This window comes from Vulpes vulpes, chromosome X, assembly GCF_048418805.1.
Source record: "Vulpes vulpes isolate BD-2025 chromosome X, VulVul3, whole genome shotgun sequence".
Lineage (NCBI taxonomy): Eukaryota > Metazoa > Chordata > Mammalia > Carnivora > Canidae > Vulpes > Vulpes vulpes.
In genome coordinates, this window is record NC_132796.1 from 59,054,504 (window position 1) to 59,070,758 (window position 16,255).

Here is a 16,255-nt window from a genome sequence, read left to right on the forward strand (position 1 = left end):
TAATTTCTGCGACCAGCTATCGTCAGAATAATCATTACATAATAGGAGTCTTAAAATGCACAAAACTTTGAAAGCATGGGCTTTCTTACTAGTGTCTGATTCAACATAGGGAGTCTTCATTTAAGGAAGATCTGTCTTATTTGCATACATTTCTGAGCAGGAAGTTATGTGCAGAACTTTCAGTTTCTGTGGGAAAATGTCCTTCATTCTAATATAATTTAATACAATGCTCCCTTTTGCTTTTTTTCTTTCTCCTCTGCCTCCTCTTGCGGAGAGAATCGTCAAAAATAAATGTTTCAACAGATCTCGCGGTGCAATTCGAGACTCCCTATTTAAAAAAAAAATAGAAATGATGCAAAGGAGCCTGTATTTTCCAGGCTTTGGGACTGGGACTGCAGTATTCTGAGCTCAGTGAAAGCAGTCAAGGGAGGAGGCGGGACTCTGGCGAGTTCCCCTTCCACCTTCCCCCCCTTTCTTCTTCCCACCTCTCTTCCACTTCTAGCTGAATTCCAGCATTTGCTGCAGTTTCTCTCAAGCCCTTTGCAGGACCCAAACAACAGCGGCCATTGCTCCCAGGATGGTGATCCGTGTGTATATTGCATCTTCCTCTGGTTCAACGGCGGTAAGGAGGGTGGAGAGACCACCTTTGTTTTCCTACACACCAGTCTCCTGCTGCTCCAGAACCGTAAAATTGCAGAAGTTCATCTGGCAGCCACTACTTAGGAAGACACACGGTCTTCCACCCGTTTTCCCCTTCTCTTTCTTTCCTTTGTTGCTTCGATTCCATTTTTCTATGGAGTTTAGCTTTGTTTCCCTTACGATGTAAGATCACATTTCTACGTTGAAGGAAAGAGAAAGTTACTGAATTTTGTTAGATGGGAGATGGTGGTATTGGGTCTTTAAGGTTAGGGGAAGAAGTCAAGTAAAATCACACAGTGGTGAGTTTCAGGAGTGGGAAATTTGACATCTGTGCTCTAGGTACTGAGATGAAAGGCAGGCATGCACTTCTGTAAAGATGTAAAAAGTGCTGATGACAATTGAGTGGAGGCCTACTGAAACATTGTGATTATTTTTGAAGTGAGGCCCGTTTAATCAAAGAGTTATTTTGCCAGTGTGTAGGAGAGTGTGTTTTAATTCAGTTTAAAAAGTGTTAGAACTAGGCAGAATGGGGGTGGGGGGATTGAGAACAATGATGCAAAGTTGTGGCGGTTTTTTTAACTAATGTGACAAAGGACCTGTTTTTTCCTTCCATAGTGTTCCTTATTATGATTTTTTTCCCCAAAAGACATAACTTCTAACAGTTTCTAACTGCTTCAAATATATTGAGAACTAAAAAGGGAACTAACAAGTAAGCAGTTTCTTATGTAGTGGCAGACTCCAGTTGCTGCTTCTTCAAATGATAGGACAGGTCCCTTCTGGGTTCATGTGCTTTTAATTTAGAGTAAGAATTCTTCAGCAGCTGTGGGAAGGAATAAGATAAACTGGGGTGCAACCTGAGTGTATATCCATGATAAATGAAAGTGCCTGTTTTTCACAACTCAAAAGAAAAGCTAACAGTAGCAAGAGTAGATATGTGAGTTCCTGATGTAGGATGTAGTAACTGCCTCCTTCTTCTGGGCTTTAGAACAGCAGCTATTTCATATTTTTACTATTGTTTGTTTTGTTTATTTACCCCTAAAATGGATTTGGGATAAAACTGAAGGTTAGGTGAAATCACAAAAACCTTGAACTTTGAACTTCGTCTTTTCTGGCCACCATGCATGGGTATGTTTAGACAGTTTTCAGACAGAATACTTAACATTACAATTTTTGAGCAAATTTAGGTTGAAAACCTAAAACTTTTTATATTGCCTTTGAACCTTACCTCATGAGCTTCTTGCTTTATTATTATCCACTTATATTAATTATGATATTTCAGAGTAATATTTGAGTTCCTCAGAGTCTTACGCCCAACACAGTAATTGTAAAATTTTAAAGACCAGCTTAATAACTTTAGTTAAATTCCTGATCAGAAGTTAGTTTCATTTTAGGTGATAGGCATTTCCAATACTACTTTTTATTCTTTGCTTTCTTGCTCATCTACCTCTCCCCCAAAAGCAGATTCAAAAAGAAACTCCTTTCAAAATTTCTATTAAAGAACAATTGTATTTCTCCCTTTGTAAAGACTTAGGGTTCTAAAAGCCTTAAAAAAATGACTGCTATCTCTTTTTACGTATGCTGTTAGACTGGATTGCTGAAGACTATACAAATAGGAAATATATGCTATTTATGTTTTGTTTCAGTTTTTTATCTTATGAGTTACTAGAAATTTGTGTGTTGTTTCAGTAATTATAGTTCTTATGAGCTTGTTATCAAAATTACGCATATTGACAAAATAAATTTTTATTTTTTAAAAAGCATGAGTATTTTTAAATAGTACTAAAACAGGAAAAAGCGAGTATACTTCATTTATAACATAAATGTGCACTATTCAGGTTGCAGTACTAAGGTATTGTCATTAAGACTTCTACCAAATAGTTTTTAACACACAATTTAGAGATTTGGGGGCAAAAATATTTTTTAAATTTATTTATTGGAGTTCAATTTGCCAACATATAGCATAACACCCAGTGCTCATCCCACCAAGTGCCCATCACCCAGTCACCCCAACCCTCCGCCCACCACCCATCTACTACCCTTTGTTCATTTCCCAGAGTTAGGTGTCTCTCATGTTTTGTCACTCTCACTGATATTTTCACTCATTTTCTCTCCTTTGCTCTCCATTCCCTTTCACTATTTTTTATATTCCCCAAATGAATGAGACCATATAATGTTTGTCCTTTTCTGATTGACTTATTTCACTCAGCATAATCCCCTCCAGGTCCATCCATGTCAAAGCAAATGGTGGGTATTTGTCGTTTCTAATGGCTGAGTAATATTCCATTGTATACATACCCCATATCTTCTTTATCCAATCATCTTTCTATGGTCACCGAGGCTCCTTCCACAGTTTGGCTATTGTGGACATTGCTGCTATATAAACATCGGGATGCAGGTGTCCCGGCGTTTCACTGCATCTGTATCTTTGGGGTAAATCCCAGCAGTGCAATTGCAGGGTCATAGGCCAGATCTATTTTAAACTCCTGGAGGAACCTCCACAGAGTTTTCCAAAGTGGCTTCACCAGTTAACATTCCCACCAACAGTGCAGGAGGGTTCCCCTTTCTCCACATCCTCTCCAACATTTGTTGTTTCCTGTCTTGTGAATTTTCACCATTCCCACTGGTGTGAGGTGGTATCTCATTGTGGTTTTGATTTGTATTTCCCTGATGGCAACTGATGCAGAGCATTCTCTCATGTGCTTTTTGGCTATGTCTATGTCTTCCTCTGTGAGATTTCTGTTCATGTCTTTTGCCCATTTTATGATTGGATTGTTTGTTTCTTTGGTGTTGAGTTTAAGAAGTTCTTTATAGATCCTGGATACTAGCCCTTTATCTGATACGTCATTTGCAAATATCTTCTCCCATTCTGTAGGTTGTCTTTTAGTTTTGTGGATGGTTTCTTTTGCTGTGCAGAAGCTTCTTATCCTGATGAAGTACCAATAATTCATTTTTGCTTTTGCTTCTCTTGCCTTCATGGATGTATCTTGCAAGAAGTTGCTTCGGCCAAGTTCAAAAAAGGTGTTGCCTGTGTTCTCCTCTAGGATTTTGATGGAATCTTGCCTCACACTGAGATTTTTCATCCTTTTTGAGTTTATCTTTGTGTATGGTGTAAGAGAACGGTCTAGTTTCTTTCTTCTTTCCCAGCACCATTTATTGAAAAGACTGTCCTTTTTATAGTGGATGGTTTTTCCTGCTTTGTCGATTATTAGTTGACCATAAAGTTGAGAGTCCACTTCTGGTTTGTCTATTCTGTTCCATTGATCTATGTGTCTGTTTTTGTGCCAGTACCACACTGTCTTGATGACCACACCTTTGTAGTATAACCTGAAATCTGCCCCCAGCTATGGTTTGCTTTTTCAATCTTCCCCTGGCTATTCGGGGTCTTTTCTGATTCCACACAAATCTAAAGATGATTTGTTCCAACTCTCTGAAGAAAGTCCATGGTATTTTGATAGGGATTGCATTAAATGTGTAAATTGCCCTGGGTAACATTGACATTTTCACAATATTAATTCTGCCAATCCATGAGCATGGAATATTTTTCCATCTCTTTGTGTCTTCCTCCATTTCTTTCAGAAGTGTTCTGTTGTTTTTAGGGTATAGATCCTCTAACCTCTTTGGTTAGGTTTCCTCCTAGGTATCTTATGCTTTGGGTGCAATTTCAATGGGATTGACTCCTTAATTTCTCTTTCTTCGGTCTCATTGTGAGTGTATAGAAACACCACTGATTTCTGGGAATTGATGCCGTATCCTGCCACACTGTCGAATTGTTATATGAGTTCTAGCAATCTTGGGGTGAAGTCTTTTAGGTTTTCTATGGACAGTATTATGTCACCTGTGAAGAGGGAGAGTTTGACTTCTTTGCCAATTTGAATGCCTTTATTTCTTTTTGTTGCATGATTGCTGAGGCTAGGACTTCTAGTATTATATTGAATAGCAGTGCTGAGAGTGGACATCCCTGTCTTGTTCCTGATCTTAGGGGAAAGGCTCCCAGTGTTCCCATATTGAGAATAATATTTGCTGTGGGCTTTTTGTAGATGCCTTTAAGATGCTGAGGAATGTTCCCTCTATCCCTACACTCTGATGAGTTTTAATCAGGAATGGATGCTGTATTTGGTCAAATGCCTTCTATGCATCTATTGAGAGGATCACATGGTTCTTGTTTTTTTCTCTTGCTGATATTATCACATCAATTGCTCTACAAGTGTTGAACCAGCCTTGAAGCCTGGGGATAAAACCCACTTGGTCATGGTGAATAATCTTCTTAATGTACAGATGGATCCTATTGGCTACTATCTTATTGAGAATTTTTGCATCTTCTTAATGTACAGATGGATCCTATTGGCTACTATCTTGTTGAGAATTTATCAGGGAAATTGGTCTATAATTCTCCTTTTTGGTGGGGTCTTTGTCTGGTTTTGGAATTAAGGTGATGCTGCCCTCATAGAATGAATTTGGAAGTACTCCATCTGTTTCTATCTTTGTAGAAACAGCTTTAGTAGAATAGGTATGGTTTCTCCTTTGTAGAAACAGCTTTTGTAGAATAGGTATGGTTTCTCCTTTAAACGTTTGATAGAATTCCCTGGGAAGCCATCTGACCCTGGACTTTTGTGTCTTGGGAGGTTTTTGATGACTGCTTCAATTTCCTCCCTGGTTATCGGCCTGTTCAGGTTTCCTTTTTCTTCCTGTTCCAGTTTTGGTAGTTTTTGGTTTTCCAGAAATGCGTCCATTGTGTCTAGATTGCCTACCTTATTGGCATATAGCTGCTCATATTAAGTTTTTTAAATCGTTTCTATTTCCTTTTTATTGGTGGTGATCTCTCCTTTCTCATTCATGATTTTATTAATTTGAGTCTTCTCTCTCTTCTTTTTAATAAGGCTGGCTAATGGTTTATCTATCTTATTAATTCTTTCAAAGAACCAACTCCTGGTTTTGTTGATCTGTTCCCCAGTTCTTCTGGTCTCTATTTCATTGAGTTCTGCTCGAATCTTTATTAACTCTCTTCTTCTGCTGGGTGTAGGATCTATTTGCTGTTTTTCCTCCAGCTCCTTTAGGGGCAAGGTTAGCTTTTGTATTTATAGTTCTTTCCAGTTTTTGGATGGATGCTTGTATTGCGATGTATTTCCCCATCAGATATGCTTTTGCTGTATACCAAAGATTTTGAATGGTTGTATCTTCATTCTCATTAGTTTCCATGAATCTTTTTAATTCTTCTCTAATTGCCGGGTTGACCCTTTCATCTTTTAGCAGGATGGTCTTTAACCTCCACGTGTTTGAAATCCTTCCAGACTTCTTGTGATTTAGTTCTAGTTTCAAATCATTATGGTCTGAAAATATGTCAGGTAAAATCCCAGTCTTTTGGCATCAGTTAAGACCTGATTTGTGACCCAGTATGTGGTCTATTCTGGATAAAGCTCCATGTGCCCTTGAGAAGAATGTGTATTCAGTTGCATTTGGATGTAAAGTTCTGGAAATATCTGTGTAATCCATCTGGTCCAGTGTATCATTTAACACTCTTGTTTCTTTGGAGATGTGCTTAGAAAATCTATCAATTGTAGAAAGCGCTGTGTTCAAGTCTCCAAGTATAAGTGTGTTATTATTTAACTATGTCTTAACTTTGGTTGTTAATTGATTGATATACTTGTCAGCTCCCACATTCAGGGCATAAATATTGATGATTGTTAGGTCCTCTTGTTGGATAGATCCTTTAAGTATGATATAGTGTCCCTCTTCATCTCTTACTACAGTCTTTGGGATAAACTTTAGTTTATCTGATATAAGGATGGTTACCCCTGCTTTCATTTGAGGGCCTTTTGAATGGTAAATGGTTTTCCAACCTTTTATTTTCAGGCTGTAGGTGTCCTTCTGGCTAAATGAGTCTCTTGTAGACAGCAAATAGATGGGTCTTGCTTTTTTATCCAGTCTGAAACCCTATGCCTTTTGACGGGGTCATTAAGCCCATTCACACTCAGAGTTACTATTGACAGATATGAATTTAATGTCATCAGGATACCTAATCAGTCCCTGTTTTTGTGGATTGTTTCCTTGGACTTCCTCTTTCTTTTACAGAGTCCACCGTAGTATTTCTTGCAGATCTGGTTTGGTGGTCACATATTGTTTCAGTTTCTTCCTATCTTGGAAGCTCTTTATCTCTCCTTCTATTCTGAATGAGAGCCTTGCTGGATAAAGTATTCTGTTCTTCTCATTTAGGGCCCTGAATATATCCTGCCATCCCTTCCTGGCCTGCCAGGTCTCTGTGGAGAGCTCTGCTGTTAACCTAATACTTCTCCCCATAAAGGTTAGGGATTTCTTGTCTCTTGTTGCTTTAAGGATCCTCTCTTTATCTTAGGAATTTACAAGTTTCAGTATTAAATGTCGGGGTGTTGAATGTTTTTTCTTGATTTTAGTGGTGGGGATATCTCTGGATGCCAGTTTCCCTTCCCAAATTAGGGAAGTTCTCAGCTATGATTTGTTCAAACTGTATTCTTGTCCTCTGTCCCTTTTGGCGCCCTCTGCAACCCCAATTAAAGGTAGATTTTTCCTTCTGAGGCTGTCATTTATTTCCCTTAACCTTTCCTCATGATCTTTTAATTGTTTTCTTTTTTTTCCACAGCTTCCTTCCTTGCCATCAACTTGTCTTCTATGTCATTCACTCATTCTTCTACCTCATTAACCCTCATCATTAGGACCTCCAGTTTGGATTGCATCTCATTTAATTGATTTTTAATTTCGGCCTGATTAGCTCTAAATTTTGCAGTTATGAAGTCTCTTGAATCCTTTATGCTTTTTTCCAGAGCCACTAGTAGCTTCATAATTGTCCTTCTGAACTGGCTTTCTGACATCGAATTGTAATCCAAATTCTGTAACTCTGTGGGACAGAGTACTGTTTCTGATTCTTTCTTTTGTGGTCAGTTTTTCCTTCTAGTCATTTTGCTCAGTGAAGATTGGCCATAAACAAGTTGTAGTCAGAAAAGGAGAACAAGAGAGAAAAAAAGGGGTGGGGGAGAAACAAACAGAAAACAAAAAACAAGGGGGAGTATCCTCTGATTCTATATACTGTAAATCCCTCGACTTCCCCTGGAACTTTCTTTTTTTTTTTTTTTTTAAATATAGCTGAAATTTATTTATTATTATTATTTTTTAATTAGCACTGCTTGATCAATTACTTGCTTTCCCCCTGTCCTTACAGCTGGTCCTCTGGGGAATGGGCCTTCTATGCTGATTCTCAGGTCTGTGCACCTAGCGGAGCTGCCCAGCCCCCTTCTAGGTGCACGGCTCAGTGGGAGCTGTGTATCCTGTGAGGTCCCTGCTCCCTGGTGGCCTGGCTCAGTCCCAGGTACAAGGTGACACCAGGAGGAACAACAGTAGTGGTGGTAGCCATCTCTGTAGCCCTGGAATCATCTCCCACAGTAACTACTGCAGCTCCCAGTCCGCAGGGGCCTGGATGCTCCCGGGGCGGGGGGGCCCTGATCTGCACAGCTCTGGGCCGTCTGTTGGCAGGAGTGTCCTTGCTGCCCTGTGTCCTCCCCACCTCTGCCTGTCCTGTGGGGAGTGCCGGATCTTGGGCTGTGTCCCCCAGCGCCTTTGGCTCCGGTGCCTGCACCACTGGATTTGCACTCCCGTGGCGGCGGGGCCCCCACCTCGGGGATCCGCTGCCTACACCACCTCCTGAGCTGCTCCCACGCCCCACTGCCCTCCAGCCTGGAGTGTCCTCGCTGTCCTGAGCCCTCCCAGCTCCATCTGTCCCAAAGGGAGTGCAGGATCCTGGGCTGTGTCCCCTGGCGCCCTGGGCTCTGGGGCCTGTGCCACTGGAATTGTGCTCCTGGGGCCATACAGTCCCCTCTGTGCAAGGCCGCTGCCAGACCTGCTGCCTGAGCTGCTGCCGAGGCCCCACGGGGTGCTCGCTGCAGCCCTTTAGGGAGCTCGACCGCGGGGTGTGGTGCGCTCTCCCCCAGGGCGCAGGTCCTCTCTTAGTGCCCCTGGGAGCCTGAGGGCATCCCTGCGCCTCCTGGCATCCTGCTCCAACTCCCTGCGAGCGCCTTTCCATCCGGAAAGATTGGTGAAGCTTCTGCTTCTCCGGGACGGGGCTTTCCTGTCCGGGAGGCACTCGCCCCTGCCTTAGCCTGGCTCCTCGCAGGGTGCTCCACCTTGGATGCTTTTTTATTTATTTTTTTCCATCTTCCTACCTTGATAGAAGCGTGAACATTTCTCACTGTAGCATTCTAGCTGTTCTCTCTTTAAATCTCAGGCAGAATTCGTAGGTTTTCAGGATGATTTGAAAGTTATCTAGGTAAGTTGGTGGGGACAGGTGACTTGGGTATCCTACTCTTCCACCATCTTGCCCCGCCTTCTTGGCGCAAAAATCTTAATGGGAACCCAATGATTGCTCAAAGTGAGACACTCTTATAAGTTACTAAGATAAGTTATTAAGTGTAGTTCTCTGAAGAGCATTTAAAAGAAAGCTTTTGGTTTTGGATTGCTAATCTTTCACTGTTTTCTGACTCTTCCTAATGGTTGTTATAAAAATAACCAATATTCAATGTTTTACCAGGCACAGGAGAATATATAAGTCCAAAACAATATTAATTTTTTCTGTGCTTATTTCAGGACTTATTTTCCCACATAGCCTGATCAAAAAAAAAAAAAAAAAAAAAGTTTTCAAATATTTACTCAACTCTGCCCCAATAGTGGTAGCATTTGGTTCTCAAAAATGTAGAAATGAAAACAGGTGTGTTGGTTTTTGTAATCAATTTCTTGAAAGCCATAATAATAATAGAAACACTTAAGTGTGTCAGGTACTATCTCATTTTTTGTTGACAATTCCTAGTCCTGTGAATTAGGTTTTATGATTATCTCTATTTTTAAGATAAGGAAATACAGGTCCAGAAAGGTTAAACAGTTTTCTCAGGGTCATATAAATAGGATGTCACAGAACTTGAATCCAGCACAAGCTGTTTGAATACAATAACATGTATTTAACCACCAAGAAATACATTGTCCCAGTGATGCATGTAGAGGAGGCATGAGAAGATAAATGTGAACATGAGGTGAGAGGTACAGAAATGACTGGAAGAATTGGAAGAATTGCCTGACCATATACATATACAGGGATTCGAAAAATGAGCTGATGTGGAGGAGAGATAGTATATCTGAAATTGAATGTCGTTAAGTGGAGTAAATGACTATTCACTCAAGGACAGGGGGATAGAGAAGACACGCCCATTTGGAATTGTTTTTTGTAAGTCAAGGTATAGAAAGTCAGGCCTGAATACTGTTTCTTTTTGTGGAAACTATTTAGCAGGAATGTAATTCCAAAGTTGTCTGTCTATAGGGGGTGATTTCTGCCTGTTCAGGACTGTTTGTGTATGTCTTGACCCACTGTAACACAGAAGTATATACCATATTTTTGTTGTTGTTGTTCTTGTTGAGATTGTAATGCCCTATAAATTTATATTTAATGGAACAGGAACAATAAATACAGACCCTGTGTAACTTAATAAATTTCAGTAACTTTTAACAAAAATCAACATTAGTCTTTGATGAGAACTGCTAGAGAGATGATTGCTTGGAGAATTTTAACTGGTTAGGGGGGTTTTTTTTCCTGATACTTCTTTACTCTGGACTCATAATAATCTCCATCTTATGGTCTCTATGCATTCTAGGTAGGCTTAGTGTAAAATGTTGAGATTGTGGTAGATAGATGGTTTCTGTGGGTTTTATTTATGAAATAACTTTTTAAAAATTATCTCTTTTATGACTTCTAAGACAATTATCCATGTTCAAAATGAAATATACATTTCTTTATGACACTATTCACTATACTAGTTATAAAAATGAGTAAATAAATGCTTGTGATTGCCAAAGTATGAATCACTAGTCACAGTATTATTTTCATTTGGATAATATACATGTGGGATAATAAACTACAATTCTTCATCTATATGATTCTCAAGTAATTGTATTTTAGGTGGCAGAATATTTTGCTTCTCTGACCTTATATTTATAAATTGAACATTGTTTTGATGTATGCTATGGTCTTTGTTATAACTGTCAAAGTTTGGATGCTATTTAAAAGTATTCATAAACTACTTAAAGGAACAAAATCAGAAATTTTTCATCATATGAATGTTTAGAAATACTTTTTGGTTCTAAATGATGGAAAATGACAGCATTCACCTGGTTAATGCAGGGACTCAGTATCAGTGGTTTCAACTTGGTGCCCTATGTTTGATGACTGACTTCTTTAATTTCACAGCAACAGTGGCAGTTTTTGGAATAATTTGGCCCAACTTAAAGAGGCTTGGAAATCACAATTATCAGCAATGATTCTTGGGCATTTAAGAGTCAAATAGTTTTAGGGAAGAATGTATCTTGGAAATTTTTTTTAATTAATTTTTATTGGTGTTCAATTTACCAACATACAGAAAAACACCCAGTGCTCATCCCGTCAAGTGTCCACATCAGTGCCCGTCACCCATTCCCCTCCAACACCCGCCCTCCTCCCCTTCCACCACCCCTAGTTCGTTTCCCCGAGTTAGGAGTCTTTATGTTCTGTCTCCCTTCCTGATATTTCCCAACATTTCTTTCCCCTTCCTTTATATTCCCTTTCACTATTATTTATATTCCCCAAATGAATGAGAACATATTTAGTATAAATTTAGATTTATGAGCTGGTAGAAGAGAAATATAAAATGGGTTTATCTCTAGCTCAAAGTCTAGTTTCTGTACTGAGGAGGAGTTCTGAACAATACACCATAAGATCAATTCTCCCCCTGGATTGACCTGGAAAATAATAAATAGATTGAAGCCCCACATGCATTCAGGTCAAATGTTCTAATTCTCTGTAGTTAATACCTAAATTCTTCTCTAAGATATATATTGCACAATTAAACATGTATCTTTTACAGAAATATTTTCTGCTAGTTAATTGAATTATCAAGAGTGAATGTAATATTTCATTTCTTACTGATAAAATTAAACATATTGAGATTCTGTTGGAATCTTAGACTATGACCGTCTGTTGCTTTCAGTTCTTCTTTCTTGCCTACAAGAAAGTCTTTTAAACCTAGTACTTAATTATTTCCTCCAATACAGAACAAGATTAAACAAATGTATATTTACATCTGTAAATATGTATGTCTAAGGGAGTATGTCTAAGACCCAGAAACCTTAGTTATATTGCTTAAGATCAAAAAGTTTCAAGTGGGGGGATCCCTGGATGGCTCAGCAGTTTAGTGCCTGCCTTTAGACCAGGGTGTGGTCCTGGACTCCTGGGATCGAGTCCCACATCAGTCTCCCTGCATGGAGCCTGCTTCTCTCTGCCTATGTCTCTGCCTCTGTCTCTTTCTCTGTGTCTCTCATGAATAAATAAAATCTTTAAAAAAAGTTTCAAGTGGCAGAACTGGGATTAGAACCCAAGTTGTTCTGGGGGCACATGGGTTCCTCAGTTGGTTAAGCACCCTACTCTTGGTCTCAGCTCAGGTTTTGATCTCAGGGTAGTGGATTCAAACTCCATGCTGTACTCCACACTGAGCAAGGAGCTTGCTTAAAAAAAAAGAAGAAACCAAGTTGTTCGGACTCCAGAACCCACTCCTAAATACTGTTATTTACACATCCTCTTAATGTATAGTTATTAAACAAAAATTGTCAATAGTACATTAAATTCTTGTCACGTGACTATGAACCTATAACTACTATTTAAGACTGGATGATACATGAAAAGAGAGAAAAAGACTGGAATATGCTTAACCAGGCAAATGTGTCTTCATCCATAATCTGTACATGAGAATTAGGTGGGTGGGGAAAGTAAGGAGGTTGGTTAGTAGCATCAGTTTCAGATATATTTTAGTTCTTTTATTTTTAAATAAAATTGCTTAACCAAGGACAGATTTTAAATAGCATTTGTGCCATGTATTGAGTTCTTTTGACTCAAATTCTCTTCCCTGAAAAGTATTTTCATGTTGTCATAGGCTAACATAATTTAAAAGTGGCTTTTTATGATTCTGTAAATTTTCTAAATTCATTAGCAAAGCAATAGTGCTATGACTTGTAAACTCTGATTATGGATTCTAGTCTTTGAATTCTGTCCCTTTGGCTTAGTCCTTTCTGGAAATGAGACACTATCAGAGTTGGATTTAAAGCCATACATTTTTGCTTAGGATATTTCAAACAGTGAGTCAAGACAAATAGTACTTTATCTTTTAAATACCAGAGAATATTTATCTCAGTTAACAGTTACAATAGAGAAAATTTGGGGGCACCTGAGTTGCTTAGTGGTTGAGCATCTGCCTTTGGCACAGGTCATGACACCAGGGTCCTGAGATTGAGTCCCACATCAGGTTCCCTATGGGGAGCCTGCTTCCCCTTATGCCTATGTCTCTGCCTGTCTGTGTGTGTCTATCATGAATAAATAAAATCTTTCAAGAAAAATAGAGAAAATTTTGTCTGTTTTGCCACTACCACTCAGCCAATTATTTTGAGTGCAGCATATCCCCAATGTTAGAATTAAAGCAGTAAATATACACTTAATAGTAGTTGCATGAAAAAAAACCAGCTGCATGATATCACAAACCATTCTATTCAGCGTGATATTTCAAAGTTGATTTGGAAGGAAGATGAGCATAGACAATTATATCATATGTTAAAATATGATTAATCATCTCATTTTAATTTCTCATGCAATACTTTGTCAGTGAGCACTTAAAATATGCCAGGGATAGTGGTAAGTACAATATTATATAATTGAATTCCTGTTTCAACTCAATAAAGTCAGCAGTTTCTCTGTCCATTTATGAAAAGGAAACAGACTCAGAGAGCTAGCAAAGCACTGCCAACTAGGTTTGTCTGATGCCAGAGCCCATGATCTTAACAACCATGGTATTTGACCTTTTGGCTGATATTTCTTGATTATCCACTATGAATGTAGTTCTGAAACTAAAAGTCATTGCAAAATTGCTTTTCGAATAAACTTGAAAATCATGAAAAGTATTTCTTAGTTAATTGTTTTATAGCAGTACAAAGAAAAATTTTAGTGGCCTGGTATATCATGTAGAGAACTAATAATTCTTCAGGGGAATCTGGGTGGCTCATTCGGTTAAATTTCCAACTCTTGATTTTGGCTCAGGTCATGATCTCAGAGTTGTGAGATGGAGCCCTGTATGAGGCTCCACACTAGTGTGGAGCCTGCTCAAGATTCTCTCTCTCTCTCTCTCCCTCTGCCTCTTGCCCCCCACCTCTCTCCCGCTCTAAAAAGAAAATTATCCAGAGCAGAAAATCAAAGTCATAATAGTTCAATATATACTATTACTTAGAATGCAAAATATGTGCTTTTATCCCAATATAAGATTTCTTGTGTAAGGCAGTCTAACAAAAAGTAGGTGAGACAAATTATTTTTAGAAGGGGTTTTAAGCTTTCAGCTAGAGCATGTAGCTTTAGGGTGTGGCATGTGTTATTGACTGTTGCCTATGTTATCTGTAGGTCATTAAAATTTTCTTTGCTTCTCATAACCCTCACAAAGGTTTATGTCATTTATAAATGATATAAAATGAGAGTAGCATGGAAGAAAGCTTCTATAAGTATTGGTTTGGAAATCCATTACTAAAAATTACAGAATCTGATTTTACTCTTTCAGAAATTTATACATAATTGGTCTTGTGCATCAGCTATTTAGAAACCCCAAAAATGCAGCAGTTGAGGTATAGCTTTTTCAGTAAATTTCTACTTAAAATTTTAGAAATATTAAATTAAATCTTCTAATGATGAGAGGACAATCAGGGGTGATGATGGTGATATAGAGAGTTGACCAGGTAAGAAGAAAAAGACCTGGTAAATTTTAAAGGAAATAAGTAGGAAATGTGTCAAAATCCAGAATAAGGCCGATTTTATACCATAGAATTTATGTGATTTTTTAAAAGAAAACTTGTTGAAAGGCAAGAACAAAAATATTATGAGGATAGTATGTGTAACCATTGACTTATTGACCAGTTGCATTAGGACTTATGATTACATTTTGAAATTTATTTTTTAAGATATTTATTTATTTATTTATTTATTTATTTATTTATTTATTTATTTATGAGAGACACACAGAGAGAGGCAGAGACATAGGCAGAGGGAGAAGCAGGCTTCTTGAAGGGAGCCCAATTTAAGACTTGATCCCTGGACTCGGGGATTGTGCCCTGAGTCGACGGCAGACTCAACCACTGAGCCACCCAGGCATCTCTACATTTGAAATTTAAATTAAAGAATAATCTTTGTTTGGTATTTTTTTATATACCCTTAAAATTGAGTGGTTATGGTCAGACTCTGCTTGGGGGCCTTAAGAAAGTTTATATATCCTACGTGGATTTAAGTATGACTCTACCAAAAGGCTGACCTCAACAACTAAAACTATACATCCCAGGGAATTTTTATACTTCCCAAATACCAGGGCCTGCTCGAGAGACCTCCCACCAGCAACATAGCATGTGTGTAGTTTTGAAAGTAAGTGATTCTAGATTTCATGAGAAGTAATGCACTATATGATGCTTTAAAATGTAAAACATCTAACACAGTATTATCTAAATCATTTATATCTAGATGACCAAGTAGATTTTCTATAAATTAATATATAATTACTTTTTGAAAGTCAATAATTTATAGAGATTATTTGACTTTTTACTACATAATGTGATTGGATAAAGAAATATTAGAATTACACTTTTAGGATAATGTGTAAAACTAGGGAAGCTGTACATAAGCATATTATTGCTTGGGATATATAAAGAACATCTAGAAAGGGGCTGGTGGTACAACAGTTAGATACTTATCGTGCAGTAGCTCATGTTAAGAGATTCTGGGGAAACAAAAAAAGCAAAATCTGAGTTCTTGGGTTGTCAAAACATGAATTGCTCCAACAAAAAATTATAAGAAAAAATAGGTAGACCATCTTCAAATGATTGACATAATTATGACCTCATTCCAAACCCACACTTGCAAAAAGGACCATCATTTGATTGCTATTATAAGATTTCTTGTAAATATTTGAAGTTGGAATGGCAAGCAGTAATTTATGTGTCTATTTTCTTTTTTTTTAGTAAAAATGTAAAGGAACTTTCTTTTTTTAATTTAAATTCAATTAACCAACATATAGTACATCATTGTTTTCAATATAGAGTTCAATAATTCATCTGTTGCATATAATACCCAGTGCTCATCGCATCACATGCCCTTCTTAATGCCCATCACCCATTTACCCCATTCCCCCACCCACCCCCATCCAGCAACCCTCAGTTTATTTCCTTTGCTTAAGACTCTTTCATGGTTTTCCTTCATCTCTGATGACTTCCCATTCAGTTTTCCCTCCCTTCCCTTATGATTCACTGTGCTGTTTCTTATATTCTACATATGAGTGAAACCATATGATAATTGTCTTTTTCTGATTAACTTATTTTGCTCAGCATAATACCCTCCAGTTCCATCCATGTCAGTGTAAATGATAAGTATTCATTCTTTCTAATGGCTGAGTAATATGCCTTTACATATATATATATATATATATATATATATATATATACACACACACACACACACACAGACACACACCACATCTTTATCCATTCATCTGTTGATGGATAC

The 16,255-nt window shown here is 38.1% G+C and overlaps 1 protein-coding gene across 1 annotated transcript in view; it reads left to right on the forward strand.

Annotated features, from left to right (window-relative positions):
* The first annotated feature begins 330 nt into the window (after positions 1–330).
* The window catches only part of SH3BGRL (SH3 domain binding glutamate rich protein like), a 144,715-nt gene continuing 128,790 nt past the window's right edge, over positions 331–16,255 (forward strand). The window contains exon 1 of the mRNA XM_026016764.2: positions 331–622. Within this exon, the coding sequence (XP_025872549.1) occupies positions 578–622 (45 nt within the window). The 5' untranslated portion in view covers positions 331–577. The remainder of the gene's footprint in view (positions 623–16,255) is intronic.